General features: G+C 56.5%; 1 protein-coding gene across 18 annotated transcripts in view; it reads left to right on the top strand.

Moving 5' to 3' along the window:
* ATP2B2 (ATPase plasma membrane Ca2+ transporting 2) overlaps positions 1-22,643 on the top strand; it is a 363,500-nt gene that overhangs the window by 291,780 nt on the left and 49,077 nt on the right. For 12 of the 18 annotated variants that reach the window (XM_043886411.1, XM_043886410.1, XM_043886407.1 and 9 more), the window contains 6 exons: positions 8,557-8,682; positions 10,277-10,309; positions 11,429-11,488; positions 17,100-17,141; positions 17,957-18,115; positions 20,864-21,078. In XM_043886411.1, the coding sequence (XP_043742346.1) occupies positions 8,557-8,682; positions 10,277-10,309; positions 11,429-11,488; positions 17,100-17,141; positions 17,957-18,115; positions 20,864-21,078 (635 nt within the window). The remainder of the gene's footprint in view (positions 1-8,556; positions 8,683-10,276; positions 10,310-11,428; positions 11,489-17,099; positions 17,142-17,956; positions 18,116-20,863; positions 21,079-22,643) is intronic. The other 6 variants (XM_043886420.1, XM_043886421.1, XM_043886423.1 and 3 more) reach the window with 2 other exon arrangements.

Here is a 22,643-nt window from a genome sequence, read left to right as displayed (position 1 = left end):
GTACACCTGGATTGCTATCTTCCCCATTGCTCTCAACTCTGCATAACTGTCATTTGGACACTCTTTTTTTTTTTTTGCACATGATCAGACTCTTCATACCCTTCCTCTGTGCTAAAGGCTTTGCTGGGCCTTCTGGTCAGATGACCCTCAGAAAATACAGAGAGACCAGCCTGGGGACACCTGCAGGGTCCTCATGGTAGTTGAGAACCGCCCCCCACCCTGCACCCGCCACACACACACCTCTACATCACATTGAGCACATTGGCTCAGCCTAGAGGAAGGCAAATAATGCTCGGTTCTGGGTCCAGTGGCCCAGCCTGTGACCCTGGACAGGTTGCTTCGTCTCTGAGCGTCCATGTCCATGTCTGTGTAGTCACCGGGCACCGCCCCCCCAACATCTGCCTACCCCACAGGGCTGTTTTGGGGACCACATGCCTAAACCAATGGGACTATCCTTTGTGAATGGTGTGCTTGTGAGATGCTTCATGATGTGGATCAAACACAGAGGCAGAACCCCCCAGTTCCTGCTCTGCATCAGCTCCCGCTATGACCTCTGCCCCTTGGGCCCTCAGCTTCCCCATTTGTCAAATGGGGGCAGACCAGGCTTCAGAAAGATTCAGCTGTCTCTCTAGCACTCAGGGCACAAAGGAAATCCTAACGGCCTGGAGCATATCCCGGAGAACAGACAGAAGGACGCAGGCCCGTGTCTGCAATGTCTTCAACCTGGGCAGAGGAGATGTGCAGCAATCTCAAGGAGATCCTATGTCCAACGAGGCCGGGAGGGGGGTGGGGCGGGGATGGGCAACAAACCCAGGGTCGCCTTCTCCCCCTGCCACCTGCCCACATGCCACCAGTGTGGCAGTGATGTCCACTGTGCAAGGGGACCCAGGGGTCCAGATACTTCACGTACAATTGGTTAAGATGTTGGGAAGAAAGACAACATGTGGATGTGCCCTGGAGTGCAGGGGCCCATGAACTCAGCCTAATTTTTTTTTTTCCTAGTTTTGTATTTTAAAATAATTTCAAACTTTCAGAAAAGCCGCAGGAGTAGCACAACGAACGCCTGCATGCCCTCCCTCTGATAAAACCGCTACAGCCAGCGCACTGCCCTCGCTCTCGGGAGCCAGATGCTCTCCCTTGTCGGGACCCCTTCCTCCTTCAGGTGTGTCTCCCGAGAAATGGTGTTTTCATGAGTAACCACAGCACAGCTGTGAACTCAAGAGGCACAGGGGCAGTGCTGTCACCCGACGCACCATCCGTGTTCACAGGCACCGCCAGTCCCACGGCATCCCCCAGGCTGGGACCCGCTGCGGCGGCCCTGCGGCGTTTAGACCTCCTGCCTCTCCAGGCTCCTCAGCCTTGCTTTGCCTTTCCTGGAAGGCCAGTGGTTTTGAACCCCCATGAGAGCCCCATGAAAGCAGAGATCCCTCCTGTTAGAAATACATGCCCAGACTTGCCACTTTGCAGCCTGGCTTGCCAGGTGGAGCTAGTTGTAAAGAACCTGCCTGCCAGTGTAAGAGACGTTAAGAGACACAGGTTCGATCTCTGGGTCGGGAAGGTCCTCTGGAGAAGGAAATGGCAACCCACTCCAGTATCCTTGCCAGGAAAATTCCATGGACAGAGGAGCCTGGCGGGCTACAGTCCATGGGGTCGCAAAGAGTCAGACTTGACTGAAACAAGGAAGGACGCATGCACACGCAAGAGACCCCAAGATGCCTGGAGAGCCCTAGTCTGGTCTCCATTTGCAGCAGGGGAAAGGTGAGGCCCCTCAGGCACATAGGGACCCTCAGAGGACAGGGCCAGAGCGGAACACCACCCCTCCAGCCTCTCAGCTCCCCTGCAGCCCCCACTCACGAGCTTGCCTCCGGGGAGCCCGTGACTTTATTACCCAGCAACATGGCCCATTTGAAGCATCTTGTAGTGAATTCTGGGGATGGTTCAGTGGGTGAAGAATCTGCCTGCAATGCAGGAGACACAGGAGACACAGGTTCGATCCCTGGGTCTGAAAGATCCCTGGGAGAAGGGCATGGCAACCCACTGCAGTATTCTTGCCTGAAGATGCCATGGACAGAAGAGCCTGGTGGGCTACAGTCCATGGGATCACAAAGCGTTGGAAAGGACTGACAGGACTGATGAACACACACACAGTGAATTCCACAGGGAAAACAAAGACTCGGCAGGGACCAGCACGCTGTCCTCAAAAGCCGCAGGGCCCAGCCCACCCCCAGCAGACCCTCCGGCTCAGCCCCCTGCAAGACCCTCCCCTCCTCCCTCCTCCATCACCCCTGGAACCAGAGCCCGAACAGCATGAGGTAACCCAGGACCTCAACAACCCTCTGGGGCCCACTGCCCACCCTGCCCGCCGAGCGCAAGGCCAGGCACGGGGAACCAGACCTGCCGCCACTTCCGCCGCCGCCGGGGAGCCTAGAACGACACCGTGACTGCGGGGAGGCCCCGTCTGCCACTCGGCCCGCGCTCTCTCCATTACACTACCCTGCCTCTTCTCCACGAGAGGCAGTGGGGTGTAGTGGATAGAGCACGGGTTCAAGTCCCGGCTCCACCTCTCACAGCTGTGTGACCCCGGGCCATCGCTCAACCTCTCTGAGCCGGAGAGGCCGCAGGTGGGCGGAGGGGCCTGGGGTGGTGCCCGCACCAAGGCCTGCCTCACTGGGTTGTTGTGAGGGGACGGGCTCATGGGTGCTGAAACGCTCTGCCGACTTGGAGTGCTCGTGGGCGTGCGTTACTGCTGTTGTTAACCGCGTCGATGACAGTAACGATGACAGCATCGCGTCTGGGCTGGGGACCGCATGGACTTGGCCTGATGCTCGTGCTGGAAGGAGGTGATAACCCCCAGAGAGGGCCTTGGTCCCGTCTTCACGTCTCTGCTCTCAGGAAAAGGCCTCTGAGACGGCCCGACCTCTCCACTCTCCCTGCCCGGGGAGAGGCTTCGGAAGTCAAAACCTGGAGAATGAGGAGCTCTGGGCTTAAGCCCCAGCCTGTGCCTCATGTGCCGTGCTGCCTCAGTCAGCCGTTTGACCTCCCTGGGCTCAGAAGCTTCATTTCATAAAGCAAGGCTTCACTAGGCCTGCCCACAGGCCTCGGTGCCACCCACTTGTCATCACCAGAGGCTGTGGCCTTGAGACGCCATCTGGACCAGGTCTGAGGCAAGTCGGAGGCAGAGGTGGGCTTCGAGCCTGCAGTCGGGTAGGCTCTGGCCCACACTCTGCTGCCAGCTCAGCGGCTGCAGAAATCACCTCCAGGGGGACGAGGTGAAGGTTCAGGTGGGGCCTGGACAGGCCATGCTGTTGGCTGGAGCCTGCAGAGTTCCCGGGGCCCAAGCTCCTTTCCGACTCACGGATGGATGGACAGACGGGTGCTGACACGGCACCCCCGCCACTCACCTGTCTCCCTCTCACTCCTCGGGGCCATGTCCCCAAACAGCCCTGCCTCAGACTTTGTGCCTAAGCCCTCCCTGCAAGGGGGAGATGATAACAGCCGGAGCCACCCAGCTGCCCCAGCAATGTGCTTTGAAATGCGGGTGACGACGGTGACCTCCCCAGGGACCATGGCCACCGAGCCGGAAGAGTGGGCCAGAGTGCGGGGCACGGAGGCAATCTTTGTACGTAATGATTCTCTTCTTCCCCTCCTCCCAGAATACTTCTGACGGCGCCCCACTGGACCCCGAACAGACCCCCAACCCCGCAGCCCTCTGCTCAGGCCGCTGCTCCCTTCATGAGCCCTGAGCTTCAGTGCAGCTGATTTGTGGCCGTCTCCTGCCTCTGCCTGGACTGTGCCCCAACCCCTCCCTGCTCCCGATGGTCTAGGGGCCCTTGGGTCTCTGTTGTCTTGTGTTGTTGCTCATCTGTGTGCCTGTCTGCTCCCCCAACTAGACTGTGAGCCCCTGGAGGGCAGGGACCACTGGGAGCCCCTTGGCACTGAGTGGGACCCCACCACACCCGTCTGTCGCGTGAATAAGCGTGGCCCAGACAGGGAGCGACTCGTGGTCAGTCTGTCCGCTCAGCCTCCACCTGCCCCTCCAGAGTCCCCGAGATGCTGCCTTTAATAGAGGCTGCCCTCTCCCACACTGGAGGGGCCCTCATCTCCGGGAGACCTGGGTTCCCAGACTTTACTGCCTAGAGGTGATGACCTAAGCCAGACCTCTAACAGGGGACAAAACAGGTCCACAGAGGAGAGGGCTGGCCGCAGGCCGCTCAGCAAATCAGAAGCAGACCCCAGACTGATCCCAGGTCCCTTCCTCCTCAACCCAGGGCCCTCTCCATTGACTGTCCCCCAGGTGGTGTATTCTGAGGGGCTCCTTGGGGACTTGTGGGGACCACAGGATGGTCCCCAAGGGAGCCTGGTTCACACTCTAGTCAGGGCACCCCTCCCCAGAAGGGTCTCCCCTCTGTCCACACGCAGAGACCTGTATTTTATATGCCTCACATTGTACTGTGGGAGCTTCGGCCCTAGGGCTTAAAGCGTGTCCCCTGCAGGGGATCCTGGAGCTGGGTGACCCGGTCCACTCGGTTCTTCCTCTGGCAGGAAGGGGCAGCCAGATTCTGAAGTCTTCGTAGGGGAGTGGGGGGCAGTCCAGGGAGCTGTGGGGAGGAGGGCTGGGCTAGATGAATTTGACCCTTTGTAAAACCGTAAAGATGGCTTCTGGAGGGGGTGTGGGTCCTCCATTATAAGTGTACCACATGCCCACCAAGAAAAATGCAGAAAATGAGGTAGCAGTGACAGGGGTGCTGTGGGAGGCAGAGAGGAAATGCACTCAGATCCTGCCCCCCAGGGGCTCAGGGGCCAGGAGGCACCCCATGGGGAGACTAGGAGAGAGGTGACGTCCTTTTATAGGGGTCAAGGATGTCACCTAAGAGGAGGGGTGTTTGTGCTAAGCCTTGAAGAGGAGGTTTCGGACAAGAAGTGGAAGAAGGGCATTCAGGAGGTGATAACTATGTGAGCAGAGATGGGCGTGGGGCTGGGGTTGGCCGTGGGACGGAAGGGCCCAGTGAGCTGCGCCTATCCCAGGAAGAGGGCGCGTGGCAGAAGTCGGTGGTCCGGGGCTCGGAGAAGGTTGAGACCTGACCCAGGGGTTGCTGATTAAGGCATCTGGACTTCGGGGAGCTGTGGAGGGTCTGAGCTGGGGGACAGTAGTCAGAGCCGAGGCTGGGCGTGCTGCTGGGGTGTGGAGGGAGGGGGGACCAGCGGGGGAGGTGATACCCCCAACTCCTCTGGCCCCTCTAATGCTGAGGCCTGGAGGACCCCCGGGGCTTCTCGGTGCTGGGTGGGAGGCATGCTGGCCCTTCTCTCCCGCCTCCCCGTGTCCCTGTGTTGTGGCCGGAGGCCACCTCTCTGGCTTCCTCTTCCTTCCCCCGCCCCTCCCCTCCTGCCTCCTGGTGCAGAGCCGCCAGCTCCCTGATGAGCTGGGAGTGATTAGATCAGAAGGTGATTTGGGGTCTGATTATCTTGGGTGGAAATTGGCCCCCTGTGTCTTTTTCCATCCGGCCCAGGGCCGGGGAGGTGGGGAGCGGCTTCTCTGTCGACACCCAGGCCAAGCCAACTTCTTCACGAACGTGTTTGGGACCAGCGTGTGGCCTTGTTTCCTGAGGAAGAGCAGCATCTGACCAACCGGGTGGGGGCTCTGTCCCTCCCCAGCCAGGGACCCTTCACGGGCCACTCCTCCCGGAGCCCCAGGTTCCTCCTCTGCCAGCTGAGGGCCAGCGTGAGAGCATGAGATGATTGCGCGTGAAGGGTCAGGGTTAAGGTTGGGGTTAACATCGGGGTGAGGGCACCAGGCCTGGTGCGGAGTAGGTGTCCTGTGGAAGGTCGTGCTGATTACCGCCCCTGCCGTCTACACCCTGTGAGTGCGGTGAAGTGTGTTCACCCCTCACCTTTAAAGATCTGCAGTGACCTCACACCGCCCACAGGTGACCCCTCTGTGCCTTAGTTCCTCATCCTTCTAATATCACTGATACTTAACAGTCCATCCTGCCAGCACCCACACAAGCTGAGCCCGCGCTTGAGGAAGCATTTGGTCAGCAAGTTACTGTCGTTCCCGAAGTCCCATAATTGGCCCAGGTTGTGCTTGTGCCCCTGGTGAGGAGAGTGTGCTCCGGGGTCTGCCTGTGATGGGAAGAAACCAGGCCTGGACCTTCCAGCCTGGAGTCAGTGTTCGAGCACCTTCTGCGGTCCCCACTGTTCCCTGCGTGGGGATGGGCGCGGAGCCTGGGGATGGGTGGGAGCCTGGGGATGGGCGCAGAGCCTGGGGATGGGCAGGAGCCTGGGGACGGGCTTGGAGCCTGGGGACGGACGCGGAGCCTGGGGATGGGCGCAGAGCCTGGGGATGGGCACGGAGCCTGGGGATGGGTGTGAAGCCTGGGGATGGGAGTGAAGCCAGCCACAGAGCGCCTCCCCTGAGAGCCTGGGTTCTGGTACGGCTTGCTAGTCTCCAGGCTGCCTCTGGGAGCCTTCATGACTTAGTTTACCCTTCATGGATGGACAGACTGACCTTTACCACCTCAGAGGAACTTACTGGAGAATATCTGTCTGTCTGTAAAGCACTTTAAGATCCTGACATCCCAGAGGCCAAACGGCTGGAGCACCACAAACACGCGCACACACACAACCAGACATGTGTGCAAACCTATACATGCAGACACACCATCTCAAAATATGGCTCAGGTCCTAGAAGAAAAAGGAAAACAGAGTAGACGAAACCTCTTGAAACGAGAAAATAGATTCCTTGCTTTAAGGAAAGTGCTTCCTGCCCTGACTTAGAACCTGTTGACTCTTATTTTACATGCAATTCTAATGAGTCTGTCCACCTAGACTTCAAGTCTGAAGCAGATCGGGAGACCAGGAGAAGGCCGTTAGTGACAAATGACCCTGAAAGCAGGAAGAAACGACCATCGATCTTGAGGGGAAAGAAGGAAAATCTGAAAACAGCAGGAGTTTGAGAAACAAGTATTCAGGGGTGTTTGGTGTCTGGGCTCAGTGGCCATGGCCGCCTGTCTGATAGACCAGATGTAATTCTTTATGTGCAGCCTGGGGATGGCTGGAGACCCTACACCGTGCGGGACTGGATTCTTACCTGTCTGCTGAAGGAGGAGCTATGTGCTCGTATAGAGAATTTTCTAGCCAGAGCAGTAAAAATGAAAAACCACAAAAAAAACAAGCGCCTGACAGGCCAAGCTTCACTTCCCTACGTTCTTTACTAAGCAGAGTGCCCTCTTGTCAAGTAGAAGTTGACAACGAAGACCCCAGAGACGAGTAAAAGTGGAGCTACTCTGCTCAAAGGCCTCCCACCTCCCTCCCCCACAGCTCCCCTCAGGCCCTTGGAAGAATTCCAGGACCCTTTGGAACCCAGTTTCCAAAATCTAAAATTCTCGAAAGGGAGTTTGTAACTTTTCTTGTACCGTGGGCTCCTGGGAAGGTCCAGGGTCATCATGGGCCACCCCTATTCAGAAAGCTTTGAAATACATGAAATACCTTGGATCACAAAGGAAGTCAATTATATTGAAATAGTTAAAGTAATTAGAAAAGAATAAATATGTGGTGTAGTAACATATGCATTTCTTTATTAGTATACTGAATAACGAGATCCAGCAATCAGTATAATAGCAGCCTTAGTTGTAAAATAAGCATAAGCCTAAAAAGTATCTTATCTTGGGGGCATCCCTGATAGCTCAGCTGGTAAAGAATCCACCTGCAATGAGGGAGACCTGGGTTCAATCTCTGGGTTGGGAAGATCCCCTGGAGAAGGGAAGGCTACCCACCCAGTATACTGGCCTGGAGAATTCCATGGACTACAGTCCATGGGGTTGCAAAGAGTTGGACACAATTGAGCGACTTTCACTTTCAAAAAGTATCTACAGCAGTTATAAAGAGATATTTTTAAGAAACTGTGATTTTTGTAACGTGTAATGGTGGTGTGGGCACCGCTGACACTCGTGGAGTTTATTGACTTTGTTCTTTATGGAGGAAAAATGCTAAATTTCAGTTTGATGTCTGTGAAAATTAAGATTTCATTGTTTCCTCATCCAAGTTCACTGAGCCCTGAATTCTTTCCTCAGATCTTTGGGAAGAAAGTGAACTTCATTTTAAGCAGTTCTGCCCAGGGCTTAGTTGGCATTTTTCTTTCCAGCTGCAAAATTAAATAGAATGAGGTATGGTTCTAGATATATCAAGAAAGGAAAAGACAAGAGTGGTCCCTGCTTGACCTGTAAGGCAGGGAGAGGAGGAATGGGGAGAGAGAAGAGAGAGAAAGGAATTCTCTAGGAATGGGTAGGAGATGGTAAGCCTGAGCTTTCCAGGGGCCTAAGAGCTAAGTATAGCAGTGTTTGAGTTCCTGGCTCATCATCGCGTTGTCCCAAGGTATAGTCATCTTTAAAGGAGCCACTACCATGATACACATTAAACCTTCACTGTAGGAGGTGCCCCCGGACCTCGACAGGCAAATTGCCAGGAGCAGACTGGGACCAGATTCCTCCCACTCCATGGGGTGGGGTGGGGGCAATCTGGGCTGTACAATGGTAACTTGGCTGTCATCCCCATCCCTAGGTACCCACGTGATGGAGGGCTCTGGACGGATGGTGGTGACCGCCGTGGGTGTGAACTCTCAGACTGGCATTATCTTTACCCTGCTGGGGGCCGGTGGTGAAGAGGAAGAGAAGAAAGACAAGAAAGGTAAGCCCAGCCCCCTCGTGGACCAGGAGAGGAGCTCTTAAGGCCACATTTTTTTTGTTGATTCTTTCACTCAAGAGAGTTATTGAGTGCCTTTTATGTCCACACCCTGTGCCAGCAGTCACCTCCTGCATTCTTGAGGCCCTGCTTGGGCCAGGAGGCTCTGTCTGTTCCATCTCCAGGGTCTTGTCCCAGTCTCTGTCTTGTCCAGTCATGTCATGGGGGGCTCCCCTTCCCCTCGGAACCAGGCCAAGGGTGCTGAGCCTTTTCTTCAGTCTCCGGCCTCAGATGTGACCTGGTCCCATCATCAGCCCTGATATTGAGTAGAAAACCCCACCTGGGCATATTCCATCACTACTCTCAACTCCACCGGGCAGAGCTGCACACTCAGTGGAGACTCTACCCAGAGGTGATGGGGAGCTTCTGGGGAAGGTGCCTCCAAATCAACTGTCGTGAGCCCCTCTCCGATGCCCCTGGAGCTGCAATCTCAGCTGAATTCTGTCTCCTCCTCCCCCAGAAGCAAGTGTCCTCGCTCCATGGACTCCCCGTGGTGCAGCAGTTTGGCAGCTTGGGCTGCAAGTGCCTCTCAGAGCATAGGAGGGCTGGTTGGGAGACGTGAGCCCCAATCCCATCAGACCAGGCCCAAGTCTAACATCCAGCTTCTGGTCCAAAACAGCTGGCTACTTACCCGACACTCACTCAGTCTTGGGGACCCTCCCCCTCTCACATCTTCAGTCCTTTGTCTCCTTCCCCAAGCTCCAGAGGAGAGTCCCCAACATCCAGACCTTCTGGAACCCAGGGGAAGGAGATGAGATAGTAGATGACCCCTCTTTTGGTTTTAGGGACAACAGGACTAACCTCCAGCTCTCAGAGGTCAGCCAGTCTCTGGGCCTGGGTCACAATCAAAGGTTACTCGCTCTCAGGGCCAAAACCTGCTTCCTACTGGGGTCCTCCTAAGATTATGGCTGCCGCAGCAGCAGGAACAGTGGCAGTAAGCTGTGATGTGTGCAAGCTGAGGTAGAATCTGAGGACAAGTCTTGGCCGTGAGGCGCAGAGCACATCAGGGCAGCGTCCACGCAGGGATGTGGCCGCAGTGGCCGCCAGCCGCCCCAGGTGCAGGCAGTTGGGCAGGAGGTAGCAGTTCTGCCCACTTCCTTGGCCTCACGGGGGCCTGGGTGAGGGGCAGAAGCACCCAGAAGCTACCACGGGCCAGACCGGTGTTTTTTACAATGCCGATAAGAAAACAGGCCTCTTTTGCCCGGCATGGGTCAGAGTCCCTTTCTGAATGTTTACATGCCCATCACCGAGAGGGGGACAGCAGTGCAGAAGGAAGAGGTGGGATGTGGAGGGGATGTGGCAGAGGAAGATGGGGGGCAGCCCAGCCTCTCAGGCCCCTGAGAGCAGACCCGGGGGGTTCCCAGGGCTGGACCCCCTTAGCGCTTCCATCCCATCACCTCCACCAGGGACGCTGCTTTCACCCTCCATTTCAGGATGACTCTGCGCGTGCTGGAGTGTGTGTGTATGCATGTGCGGGCGGGCGTGTATGTGGCTGTACATGCTTCTCCTTCATTAACATGTCTCAAAAATCATCACACAGGTGTGAAGAAGGGGGATGGCCTTCAGCTACCAGGTACAGTAAGACACCCCTCAGGGTAGAAGGGGCTTTTAGAAGTAGCAGCAGCCATTGACCCCTGAGCCCCGGCCCCAGACCCCCAGCACACAGCTAGAAGGGTACCCGATGGCTGGGGGCTCTGCCCCCCACCCCAGAACTCCTCTGTGGTCCCGTGTGCTGCCAGCCGCATAGGACAGGCCAGCACCCCATGCTGCCCTTCCAGTGCTTCCAGGGCGGATGGCACCCCCACCGCCTCCAAATCCCAGACAGTGGCATGCCGTGTGCACTCAGCACCATGTGACCCCACAGAGCCCCTCGGCTCACGGCACGGCCAACTCACCCAGCATCTATTCCCTCTCCTTCCCACAGAACCCGTCTCCCCCCACCCCAAGAAAAAACAGCCAGAGCGAATTTGAGCATCTCGTATCATGTTTTATTTCTAAATTAAGGAAATCTCACTAGTACCCTCTCTGTCTCGTGAACAAGATGCAACATGACTGATGTCATCTTTTAAGTGGTGGGGCATCTCCTACGGGCAAGACAAGGCAGCCTTTTGAGCGTCAGTCAGGAAAGGAGGAGTTGGCCATGGGCAGTGGCCTGAGTCACACACATGAATCCAAGGTCACTGCCGTGAACAGATGTCCTTCCAGGACACAGCAGCCGTCACAACAAACGCCCATTCAGAACGGCCGGCACTATTACTGCACCCCGTGCTGAAACGACTCCTGGCCGTGGGTCCCTCTGGCCATGATGGTCAGCCAGCAACCCCCCCACCCCAACCTTCACAGAACCCTCACTGACAAGGAGACCTGCTATGTTGGTTGGGACAACGGGATGCCTGGGTCCAGACCTCACACCGACCATCCCACCTACCCACGTGGATCACCCTCCATATTTTATTTCAAAGACCCTCCATGTCTGAGTTTCTGCCCTCCGACTTGTGCATCATCTCCACGGGAACATTTCACCCCACCCCCACCCCCAAATTTGAGTTCTCGATTTCCAGTGGAGATGTGTGTTTCCACCCATAGTCTCATCCCTCCCCGCACGTTGGTTCGCGTCTACTGTTGCTGCCGTCTGCACTGTTGCTCTCCTCCATTTTGACCACTGCATTTTTCATCCCTCCCACCCCCACAGCGGCCGATGGTGCGGCAGGTTCAAATGCTGCAGATAGTGCAAATACCAGCCTAGTCAATGGTACGTCTCCCGCCCCGCCCCCGGTCAGCTCTCGGTCTTGGGCAGTGGGCGCTTCCCCACCCCCAGCTCTGGGCTTTACCCTCCCTGTTCAGGATGGCCCAGACTTGGATGTGCATGGGCAGCTCGGGGACGGTCGTCCTCTCACACACGGGGCAGGTGCTTAAGAGAGAAGCCACCCCCAGGCACCCAGCTCCGCCTCCACCGGCGGTGGTCAGAAGAGGGACGTGACCCTGGCTTCAGATCTGGTCTCCCCTCCCTCCCTGGAAGCAGCATCCCTCCCCGTGTGGCCCTCTCCTAAGCACATTCCTGGTCCCGGCTTGGGGGAAGAAGGCCCGGGGTCAGGACCCGGGCTGAGGCTGGCCTCTGGGTCCCCGGGGCAGGCTCCCATCTTCGACTCACACCATTCCCTCGAGGCAGGGGGACCCGGGCCAGCGTTCAGCTCCTGGGCCCCGCCCTGTAGCATGGCTGAGCCACTAGTAGACGTTCTTTCTCTTCTTTCGCGGACCGAACGGGCAGGGGGTTCGCTTGGGCTCGGGCCCAGCTCTGTCCCTCCGGTGTGGACTGGTGTTTCTTGCTGTTGCCTGCGCTGGAGCATCTGTCCTGAGTCTCTGCATTCTTACCAGCCTTCCCGGGGATGGGCGATGGGGGTAAGGGCTGCCACTGTACCTGGGGTCTGCATCTCACCCTCCTTACACACAGGCAGGAAGGAACTCCATTCACTGGCCTCCACGTCTTTGGAAGATTTCACACCTCTATACCCTCCCATCTTCTCTGGTCATCCCCGTCCCCAAGTCAGGTGACATAAAGTCACCCTGTCTGCTCCTAAGAGCTTTCAGGGCTCAGTCATGAAACCACTGCCCCCGAGAATTGAAGGGAAGGGAAAGCTTTTCCTTTCCCCAGCGTCGCTTATCCCAGGAACTGGGCAGCAGGTTTCTCATCCATCATATCATTTACTCCTCACCACCCCCAGAAAACATGGAGCTGTGGTTCTGCCTCCTCCTCCCCTCCCCTTTCCCAGACCTCTGGCTGAGCCACTCGGATTCAAAGTGACCCAAGACGGAAGCAGCAGGCAGATGTCAGGGGCTGGGCAACACTCCTCTGTGAGCAGCACCTGGCCAGGAAGGGCTAATTCGGGTGTGGGTCTATTTCAGGCACGGGAAGAGAAAAGAGGACAGCCTGGGGTGTGGGAGGTGTCACATGTGAGGGAGGGCTAGTGCTGGTGCTTTAGTCGCTAAGTCGTGTCTGACTCTTGCCACCCCGTGGACTGTGGTGTGCCAGGCTCCTCTGTCCCTGAGATTTTCCAGCCAAGAGTACTGGAGTGGGTTGCCATTTCCTTCTCCAGGGGATCTTTTTGACCCAGGGATCAAACCCGGGTCTCCAGCATTGCAGGCAGATTCTTTACAGACTGAGCCACCAGAGAAGCCCTAACAGGGAGAAATGATGTAGGCAAATCCACATGGGAGGAGGGAGATGGGAAGGAGGAAACAGGAAGTGATGTCCTGCTTCCCCGCACCCTTCCCGGGTGATGACCCTGCTGGGACCCCATCCAGACTGGTGGGTCTCAAAAAGGCAGCAGCCTCATTTCCAGTTCAAGCCAAAAACGTCCATATATTCCCAAGAAAAACTGTAGGAAAAGATGGGGAAACATCATTTCTTACCCACTTTCTGTGCACCAGGCACTTTGCAAGCATCTCATTTAATCCTCATGATAACCCTGTGGGTCAGTTTTTGTCCCCACTTTAAAATGAGGAAACTGAGTCTCGTGGAGATCAGGACGCTAGTCCAAGGTCACAGAGCTAGACAGTAGCGAAGCTGGGTTGTGAAGCCAGGACTCCCTGCCTCTGAAGTATGTGCTGCTCTTCCTGGTGTAAATGTCACAGTGATGTAGGGACTTTTCCCTGGCGGTCCAGGGGTGAAAACTTCATCTTCCAATGCAAGGAGTGTCAGTCCAATCCCTGGTGAGAGAGCTAAGATTCCCACATGCCTTGCAGCCAAAAACAAACCAAAACCGAAGGAGTATTGTTCCAGATTCAATAAGGACTTTAAAAATGGTCCACATCCTCAAAAAAAGAAAAGCTTTAAAAAATAAATAAACTTCACAAGCACGTTAAGAAGTCTTCCGTGCAAGGAAAGGATCCTGTGGTCAAAACTGTTTAAGAACCACTGGGTAGAACTGGCTTCCTCCTCATTGCAAAAAGACAGCCTCTATTGTGCTGTGGGGTAGAGAGTTAGAGTCACACAGGGCTTCCCAGACTGACGTGGCCGCGGGACCCTTCCTGGCTGAATGTCGTGGGATTGGTAGACCCCCCAAATATACTTTGGAGCCGGTGCTCTAAGCTGCTGCTACTTGAATTGTGACTGGAGGCCCGCATGCTCCTGGGCATCTCCCAGGAGCTTGTTAGAAATGCAGACTCTCAGGCCCCACCCAGACCTAGTGAATGGGAACCTGCCTTCTGCCGCGCCCTCCAGGCTCCAGGCAGAGTGCGCTGAAGGCTGAGGGTGCTAAGCTGAGCCTTGTGAGTGAGAGAATGGACCACTCCTTTCCACTCCTTGATCTGAGCTGAATCAGGATGACCTGGATGTGGAAGACACACTCAGGTGGTAGGATGCCCCCTCCTCACTCCACCCCCACAAGCCCCTCCAAACTGAGTGCTAAGGGGTGTCCCATTCATTCTGGAGGCATTATAATTGCCATTTTAATTTTATTGTTTCTGTCATATTTATTGACATGTGTGCATGCATGCTAAGTTGCTTCAGTCACGCCCGACTGTGACCCCATGGACTGCAGCCCATCAGTCTCCTCTGCCCATGGGATCCTCCAGGGATAGAACCCGCATCTCTTGTGTCTCCTGTATTGGCAGGCAGGTTCTTTACCCCTAGCACCACCTGGGAAACCCATTTATTGAAATATCACTATTGAATACATCACTTTTAATCACGATTTTAAGTGATACATTGCTCTTAACCCTGGACACTTACAGGGTACTTTGCAGTGCTTTTCATAAGCATCACCTTGGTTGAAATTGTGCATTTTGCAGAGGGACAAATGTAGGCACGGGTAAGAGAAGTGACGCCTCCCAGTTCTCCTAGTTAGCAGCCTGTCTCCTCAAAGCTTGTTTATTGGGTCTCCTCACCATTGACCCTCCACGTCCAGGCTTTCCACATCCATGACCCTCACAGTGCCCAGAGAGGACTGATCCATTTGGCAAAAATGCATCTGGCATCTGATGCAGAGAGGCCTCTGTGTCTCCACCCCAGTCCCCCATCCTGGTTCCTGTCCTCCATCCCAGCTCCCCTGAATCAGCCCATCTTCCAGGTCCCGTGGGGGCTGGGCAGAGCAGCACCCCACCACCGTTCCAGGGCCAGGGGAGCACTGGTTTGGCTAAGGAGAGCCCCCAAATGTGTCCCTCGCTTCCAAGAAACCAGGCCATCTGCACCCAAGTGCCCCCAGGACACGGCTCCCTCCCTCAGACATATGCATTGTTGATTATTTTTCTGGCCACGTGATCGCTATGGAAATACAAGAGGAAATTGCTGGCTTGGTTAATGGGCACACGTGGGCTATTGCATCTGGTAATGTGCGATGCAAACAGAGGTCCCTCTGTGCCCCTCACACCAGCTCCTGAAGCCGAGTCCTCTGGTGCCTTTTAGCCCAGTTAGTGAAATCATGTTTAAACATAAAAACAACTGTTGTGGTTCATTCCTGTCAGCTCCGAGAAGCCTTCTTCCATGTTATTCCTTAATCTGGTAGAAAGAATTGTAGAATACGGGGGTGGGGGCCTTTCTCTTTCAACCCCAGGGCAGGCCACTGACCCTTTGCTGGGAGGAGCAGTGGGAACAGCCCGGCACTGTTGCAGAGATGATATGGAGCTGGCACCCAGGAAGCCACTGCTTCCCTCTGAGGCAGTCAGTGGAACGTGAATGTGGTGTGGAGACAACAGTGTTTGCAGAGGTCATCCAGATGCTCTGTAAATGACGGCTGCCTCTGAACCTCCCCCAGCCCCAGTTTCCTCGTTGTAAAATGAGAGGGATGAAAGCCCCTCCCGCCCCGCCTTGCAGGGTACCAGGAAAACTGACAAGACATGAGACACTTGCAAACTGCCAAACGCTGCTGGGCGAGTGGTTATGACAAAAGGTGACTTTTAGGTGCTCCGGGAGGCAAGATGACAGCCCCGTGTTACGGAGGTGGAAGCCAAGCTGGGAGCAGTGAAGTCACAGGGCTAGTTGGTGCTGAAACAGCAGCTTCAGGAGCCCAGTCACACCAGTGCCGCCTCAGTGTCCACCCCACCACAGGCTCAGGGGATGGGGTGTAGCTGCCTTCTCCCAAGGAGGGGCAAAAATGTGCATACCCTTTGGGGCCAGCTGTCCATCACCTGCAGAGAGCTGGCAGAGCCCCTGCTGAGTGCCCCTCCCTGAGCTGCAGCTTTTTATCTGTCTGTGGGCATGATCCTGGAGCACCCCAGGAGGGATGCAGTGAGGACCAGCTGAAACCATGGAGGTCATGTATGGGCCTGGACCACGAACTGTGAGGATGTCCTTCATGGTGATTATCCAGGAGTGGTGAGGGGTTCAGCGACCTTCTGAGTCCTCCTGGGGTGGTGAGCCATGGGGCAAAGCCCAGGCTGAGCCGGGGGACAGGAGGGTGCCCCACCCCTGCAGGGCCAGCAGGTGCAGGTAGGTGTCTAGCTACCAGGTAGCAGTCACCAGTACCTCCCACCCTGTGAACGCAGCCCACGTGCTCTGGGCCGAGCCTGGGGAGGCAGCCTGCCACGTGGCCCCGATTACGGGATGGGGAGCCCCAGACCCAGCACTAGACAGCATCTGACTCTGATAGAGCTGGGGGTAAGGAACACCCAGGGGTTCCCACCAAGCCAACTTCGCCTCTCTGCTGTGGCCCGAACTAGGCAATCTAGAGTGAAGAGCACACACTTTAGTGGAGGGGAGCGGCGGGGTGGCTTCCCCTTGGGAGCCACGGCATGGCCACCGAGCCCCCAGACACCTGTGGGTGCCTCCGAGCCCACTGCTGGGAAGCCTCTGCACGCCCTTTGCCCGAATCACTCTCAGTGAGGCGGGCGGCGGGGAGGGTTGTCCATGCCATAGCTTCATCTTCCACCACCAAAAGGAAGAGGAACTGGGATCATCTCTCCTGGAGCCAGAAACTAAGGAGCACATTGACCAAACACCTTCCCATTCTAGAATCAACCTCTCTCTCTCTCTCTCTCTCTTTCCCTTTGCCTCTTCTCAGCCCACATAAAGCACCAACCAAATTCCAAATTCATCACTGGGGGCCTGAGATCTCTCATTCCTTCTGCTTGTGTGGTTCCTTTACCCTAAAGCCTGCTGTTTAATCTGTAAAATGCTCACGGCTAACATAATCCCCCTGGCAGCCCCCTCTCTGCGCCCTCAGAGAATCCAGAGAGACCCTGCAGCCCCTGCGGTTTGCTCTTGCCTGGGGGGCCTCCCCGGCATCCCCGTACTGAGGGGCAGAGCCGGCTTGGCCATCCGCCCCCCCCCCCAGCTGACATGAATGTCCGTGGCCCTGTTGCGTCTTCATGGTGACCGATGTGTGTTGTCTGTTCTCTGTTGTCTGTTAAAATTCTCTGTCGTGTAGGTAAAATGCAGGATGGCAATGTGGACGCCAGCCAGAGCAAAGGTAACCCTTTTGTATTAACCTGGTCCCTGTGGCCCCTCCCTGCTGGTCTAGGGGCCACATCAGAGGCAGACGTCCACGCCTTTGGGTGCCTGACGTCTCTGGGCGGGGGGGTAGCTGTGATCTCGTGGTACCAGAACAAATGGAAGTGGCACTGTCCACCTGCAAGCCAGTGTCTCCCCTGCTTTGAGCTATATCCCCGTTCAGCTGAAGGCTTGAAGCTGGTTCTTTGGGACCTTTAGGGGCCAAGGGGTCGGGCTCCAAGCCCACTAGTCAGGGCTGTGCTGGAGGAGCAGGGTCTTGGCACCCGTGGATGAGGACACACTCTTCCACTTTTTAAGCCCCCCTTTGTCCCTTCTCTCTACTGACTACCTAATATTCCAGCAACATGGCCCAAGGACCAACTGGGCAGAGCCCAAGCCTGTGTCTTGTCTGAATGCGGAAAAGCCGAAGAGCCCTTTGGGGAAGGGCTGGAGGACTTGTTCAGGCCCAGAGGCGCCCCCAGCCCGTTCCTGCTACAAGTCCAGGGTGCAGCCGTGTCTCTCTGTGCTGTGTTCTGTGACCCTGGGTCCAGGGTCTCCAGCAGGGAGAGGCTGACCCCCTCATCACAGGGAATCTGTGCCGGCCATGCGGGGGGTCTCAGGCTGGGGAGTGAGGGTCTCACCGTGCTCCCCTGGGCAGGGGGCGGGGTGCCGACACCCGCACCCTGCAGGCTAACCTGTGGGTCTGCATGTCTGTGTGTGTGCACGTGTCTGTGCGTGCGTGTGTGTGTGTGTGTGTGTGTGTGTGTACATATGTGTGTGCTCTGCCCCCTGCAGCCAAACAGCAGGATGGGGCGGCCGCCATGGAGATGCAACCCCTCAAGAGTGCCGAGGGGGGAGACGCTGACGACAAGAAGAAGGCCAACATGCACAAGAAGGAGAAGTCGGTGCTGCAGGGCAAGCTCACCAAGCTAGCCGTGCAGATCGGCAAGGCAGGTGAGCGCAGCCCCGGCGGACAGCACGGGGCTGGGGGGACACGGGGCAAGCAGGGGGGTCCCCGGGGCAGAGCCCTGCCCCTGGCTGGGCCTCGGTTACCTCATCTGCAAAGCGAGGGCTTACATGAGACCCACCCTTGTCTGCCGCGGCAACCAGTGTGAGTCCTGATTCAGCAGGCACTCAGCTAGCACTTAGACAGGCCCAAGAATGAAGCGCAGGCTCTGGGGGCAGCCTGCCTGCATTCTCGTCAAGCTCCGGCGCTGAGGTCTTGGGCAAGCACCCTCACCAAGCTCTGAACCTGCGCTCCCGGTCCGTGGACTTGGGCTCCTGTAGCCCTCACTTCACAGGTTGCTGTGAGGAGTAAAGGAGATTATTTACATGTACAGGCAAGGGTGGTGGCTGGATGCGGGCAGACCCTATAGGAGTTGGCCGTGCAGGCTTTATCCTGAGGATGTTGCGAGCCCTGGAGGAGGTGTGAGCAAGGATGGAGTTGAACTCTACAGTGACCACCCCAGCTGCCATGCACAGGAAAGATTGGGGAGATGGAGGGCAGTGCTCGGCGCCCAGGGAGAAGCCCCTTGTCTGAGCCCCAGTATGAGATGGTTGCATGGCATCGCCGACTCAATGGACATGAGTTTGAGCAAACTCCGGGAGGTAGTGAAGGACGGGGGAGCCTGGCGTGGTGCAGTCCATGGGGTCGCAAAGACTCAGACGCGACTGAACAACAACACGAGCCAGGTTTCCCAACCGAGTTGATAACTACAGGTGACAGCTAATGACGGCTGCTCTGGCCCCCAAAGCCAAGCCCGGCTGCACGGTGAGCCCTGCCCGCCTGACACGGTCTTGGCCTCCTCTCCTGGGTAAGGATGTGGCAAACACCACGGCCTCCCCACCTGGCTGCCTGCTCTTCCACGGCTGTCTCCCAGCTCTAATTATAGGCACCGCAGTGTGGAGAAGAGAGGCAAATTGCAGGCTTGGCCGTCTATATTTAAACTCAGGGGCCTGGTGACAGCTCCCGGCTGCCGGGAGCTTGGCTTCCCGCCCCTGCGACTGTCAGACAGGGCTTGAGCTGGCTCTTCGGCTCCACAGCTGGCAGCAGGGGCGGGTGGCGATGGGTCCGGGGATTTCCTCCCTCCCCACCACGGGGAAGGCTTCACGGCAGTGTGGTGCTGGAGGGCAGGGAGCAGAGCCGTGGGAAGCATCCCATGGCCTTCCCTGTCCTGGCTCATCCCCTCCGCCACTCAGTCAGCCTTGCCAGGAGTGGGGCACAGAGTCACACCCTTCTGGTTCACATCCCACCGCTGCTCCTCTCCTGGGATGGATTCCCTGCAAGCAGAGCCTGAGATGGGTGGGCACATGGTATGGGGAGGGGTGCTCTCAGGGGGAGACCTGGAAAGGGCCCAGCATGCCACAGAGCCTAGGAAGAAGCAGACCGAGCCAAGGTTTCCGGAGAAATCCCCGTCTCCACCTGATCCCACGGGGAGCTCTGGGGCATGAACACCTCTGCAGGGTCCGACCCACGCTGCAGCAAGGCAGCTGGGCTTCTGGACCCCCGCGTCAGTCCCTGGATATTGGCCATCAGATTGGGGTGGGTGGACCTGCCAGGCACTTTTTGACAAGGAGACGCCAGTCTCCTCTGGCAGAGGCTGCAGGTGTGGGCAGCCTCAGCTACACCCACACACCACTGAGGTGGATGGGGGTGGCTGGGCACATGAGCTGGCAAGAGGGAGCCGGGCGGGTAGCTACCTGCAGGCACTAATTCTCCAGTGCCTCCCTGGCCTGTGGCCTCGGGCACATCACTTCCCCTCCCCGGTGATGTTGTTCAGTCACCCAGTCGTGTCCGACTCTGCGACCCCATGGACGGCAACACGCCAGGCTTCCCTGTCCTTTACTACCTCCCGGAGTTTGCTCAGACTCATGTCCATTGAGTCAGTGATGCCATCCAACCATCTCATCCTCTGTTGTCCCCTTCTCCTCCTGCCTTCAATCTTTCCCAGCATCAGGGTCTTTTCCAATGATTCGGCCCTTCACATCAGGTTACCAAAGTGTTAGAGCTTCAGCATCAGTCCTTCCAATGAATATGCAGGGTTGATTTCCTTTAGGATTGACTGGTTTGATCTCCTTGCTGTCCAAGGGACTCTCAAGAGTCTTCTCCAACACCACAGTTCGAAAGCATCCGTCCTTCAGTGCTCAGCCTTCTTTATGGTCCAACTCTCACATCCGTATGTGACCACTGGACTTATCCTCTCGGTGTGTTTGTTTGTTTCTTGTTTGCCTCCTCCTCTAGAATCTCAGCCTCCCAAGGGCAGGGACTCTGTCTCTTTACTGCTGTGTCCCTAGTTCCTAGAACAGGAGACAGTGTGTGCCTGAGTGAAGGAGGAAATAAGTGGTACCCTCTGTACATCCAACAGTGAGAGGGCACCAGGCTAGCAGTTCCTTGTTCACATGCTCACTCAGCACCTATGTATGTCCAACACTGTACCTGGCAATTTATGTGCATTCGTCGCATTTGATTCTTATAAAAGCACATGGAATCAATACACATCCCCATTGTACAGAGGAGGAAACTGAGGCTCTTTGAGGATCAAGCACTTGCCCGAAGGCCACCAAGCTGAGCTGGCATGTGAGCTAGGGCCTGCCTGACCCCAGAGCGCTTGGAGCCAAGGATTGGCTGGGTCCACATCTCCCTTCCCAGGGCCTCTTGCCCCCAGGGGCCCCCTGACAGGCTTCCTCCCACCCGTGTCGCAGGCCTGGTGATGTCAGCCATCACGGTGATCATCCTGGTGCTCTACTTCACTGTGGACACCTTCGTGGTCAACAAGAAGCCGTGGCTCCCCGAGTGCACGCCTGTCTACGTGCAGTACTTCGTCAAGTTCTTCATCATCGGCGTGACGGTGCTGGTGGTTGCCGTGCCCGAGGGGCTCCCTCTGGCCGTCACCATCTCCCTGGCCTACTCGGTGAAGGTGAGGAGTGGGAAGCAGGACAGGCCGGCTGATGCCACTGAGCTGGGGGTCTGAGGAGTGGCTGGCGGGGCCAGTGCCGGGGGCTGCGAGGAGAGCTAAGTAGAAAGGAGTGGGCACATTAGAAGCTCAGAGAGAAAGGTTGCATGCGGGAGCCCCAAACTCACAGGCCTCCAGGAGAGCCACACGCTGGCTAAGGGGACAGCCATTATTCAGCCCAGCCAAGTGTCCCCTAGTAGTGATGGGGTCCAGTGTTGCCAGATCTTCACATTTTTCTAAGAGAAGCCAGAAAGCTGGACTTCACATAAGCTCTCCTGATTTTTAAACATTGACAGTCAACTCAACTCTGAGCAGTAAATTAGACGCAGATATTCCTTGTACAGTCATGTCTGACTCTTTGCAACCCCATGAACTGGAGCCGGCCAGGCTCCTCTGTCTATATGGGATTTTCCAGGCAAGAATACTGGAGTGGGTAGCCATTTCCTTCTCCAGGGGATCTTCCCCACCCAGAGATGGAACCTGGGTCTCCTACACTGCAGGCAGAGTCTTTACCATCTGAGCCACCAGGGAAGCCAGACCCACACCCATCCCGCCCCATCAAATGTTGGCCGAAGTGTGGTCATCACACAGCCGTAGGCCCCACTTAGCCGCAGTACTTGGGACTATGTGGGACTAAGCTTGGAGTTTGCTTCCTAAAGTTCAAAAGAGATAAGCCTAAAGTAAAAAGGATGTCTGGTTTTAGGAAAGCCCCCTCCTCTCAAGAGATGGGCTAAAAATAGGAAGTCTTAAAAGCATTTCAATAAAGGGCTTGCGCTTAGTCGCTCAATCGTGTCCAAGTCTTTGCAGCCCCCTGGACTGTAGCCCGCCTGTCTTCTCTGTCCATGGGATTCCCCAGGCAAGAATACTGGAGTGGGTTGCCATTTCCTACTCCAGGGGATCTTCCCGACCCAGGGATTGGACTCATGTCTCCTGTGTCTCCTGCACTGGCAGGCAGATTCTTTACCACTGAGCCAGCAGGGAAGCCGATAAAGGGCAAGTGGGCCCAGGAGTGCCTTGGGTCTGGGGGTGCTCCTGAGTGCCACCCTGATAACAGAGCCCCACATTCCCCTGCTCCCAGGCCCATGGCCATTGGCGGAGCCCAAACACGGGGGTGTGGGGGCTGGCATCATCTCGTGAGCACAGGTGTCTGACCCTCTTGGGTACACTTCCAAGCCAGGTTCATCCCCAGATCCCCATACCCTGGGATTATCATCTTGCCTCAGCCCTGTGGTTGCCCCAGCTTGGTGGGCAGGGCCCTGTGCTCCTGTTTCCCAGGGCCCCTAGGCCCGGATGTGCCTGCGAGAGCGGAAGCCAGGGCTGTTTATAAACAAGGCATTCGCTCCGAGTCGTTGGCAGAGCCGACCGAGGGCACGGTCAGTTTCCAAGCTGGAATTTGGACTGGGCTGGCCGATGTAATTTCATACAGAAAAGAGATCTCAGGGCAGTGCCAGGAAGTGGCAGGTCTGTGTAAAAGGACACCGTGCTTATCGTCTCCTTGTTTTGGGGTTCTCTAAGAAACTCCATCCCAC

The sequence above is a fragment of the Cervus elaphus genome, chromosome 24, assembly GCF_910594005.1.
Source record: "Cervus elaphus chromosome 24, mCerEla1.1, whole genome shotgun sequence".
Lineage (NCBI taxonomy): Eukaryota > Metazoa > Chordata > Mammalia > Artiodactyla > Cervidae > Cervus > Cervus elaphus.
This window is presented reverse-complemented; position numbering and strand designations above follow the sequence as displayed.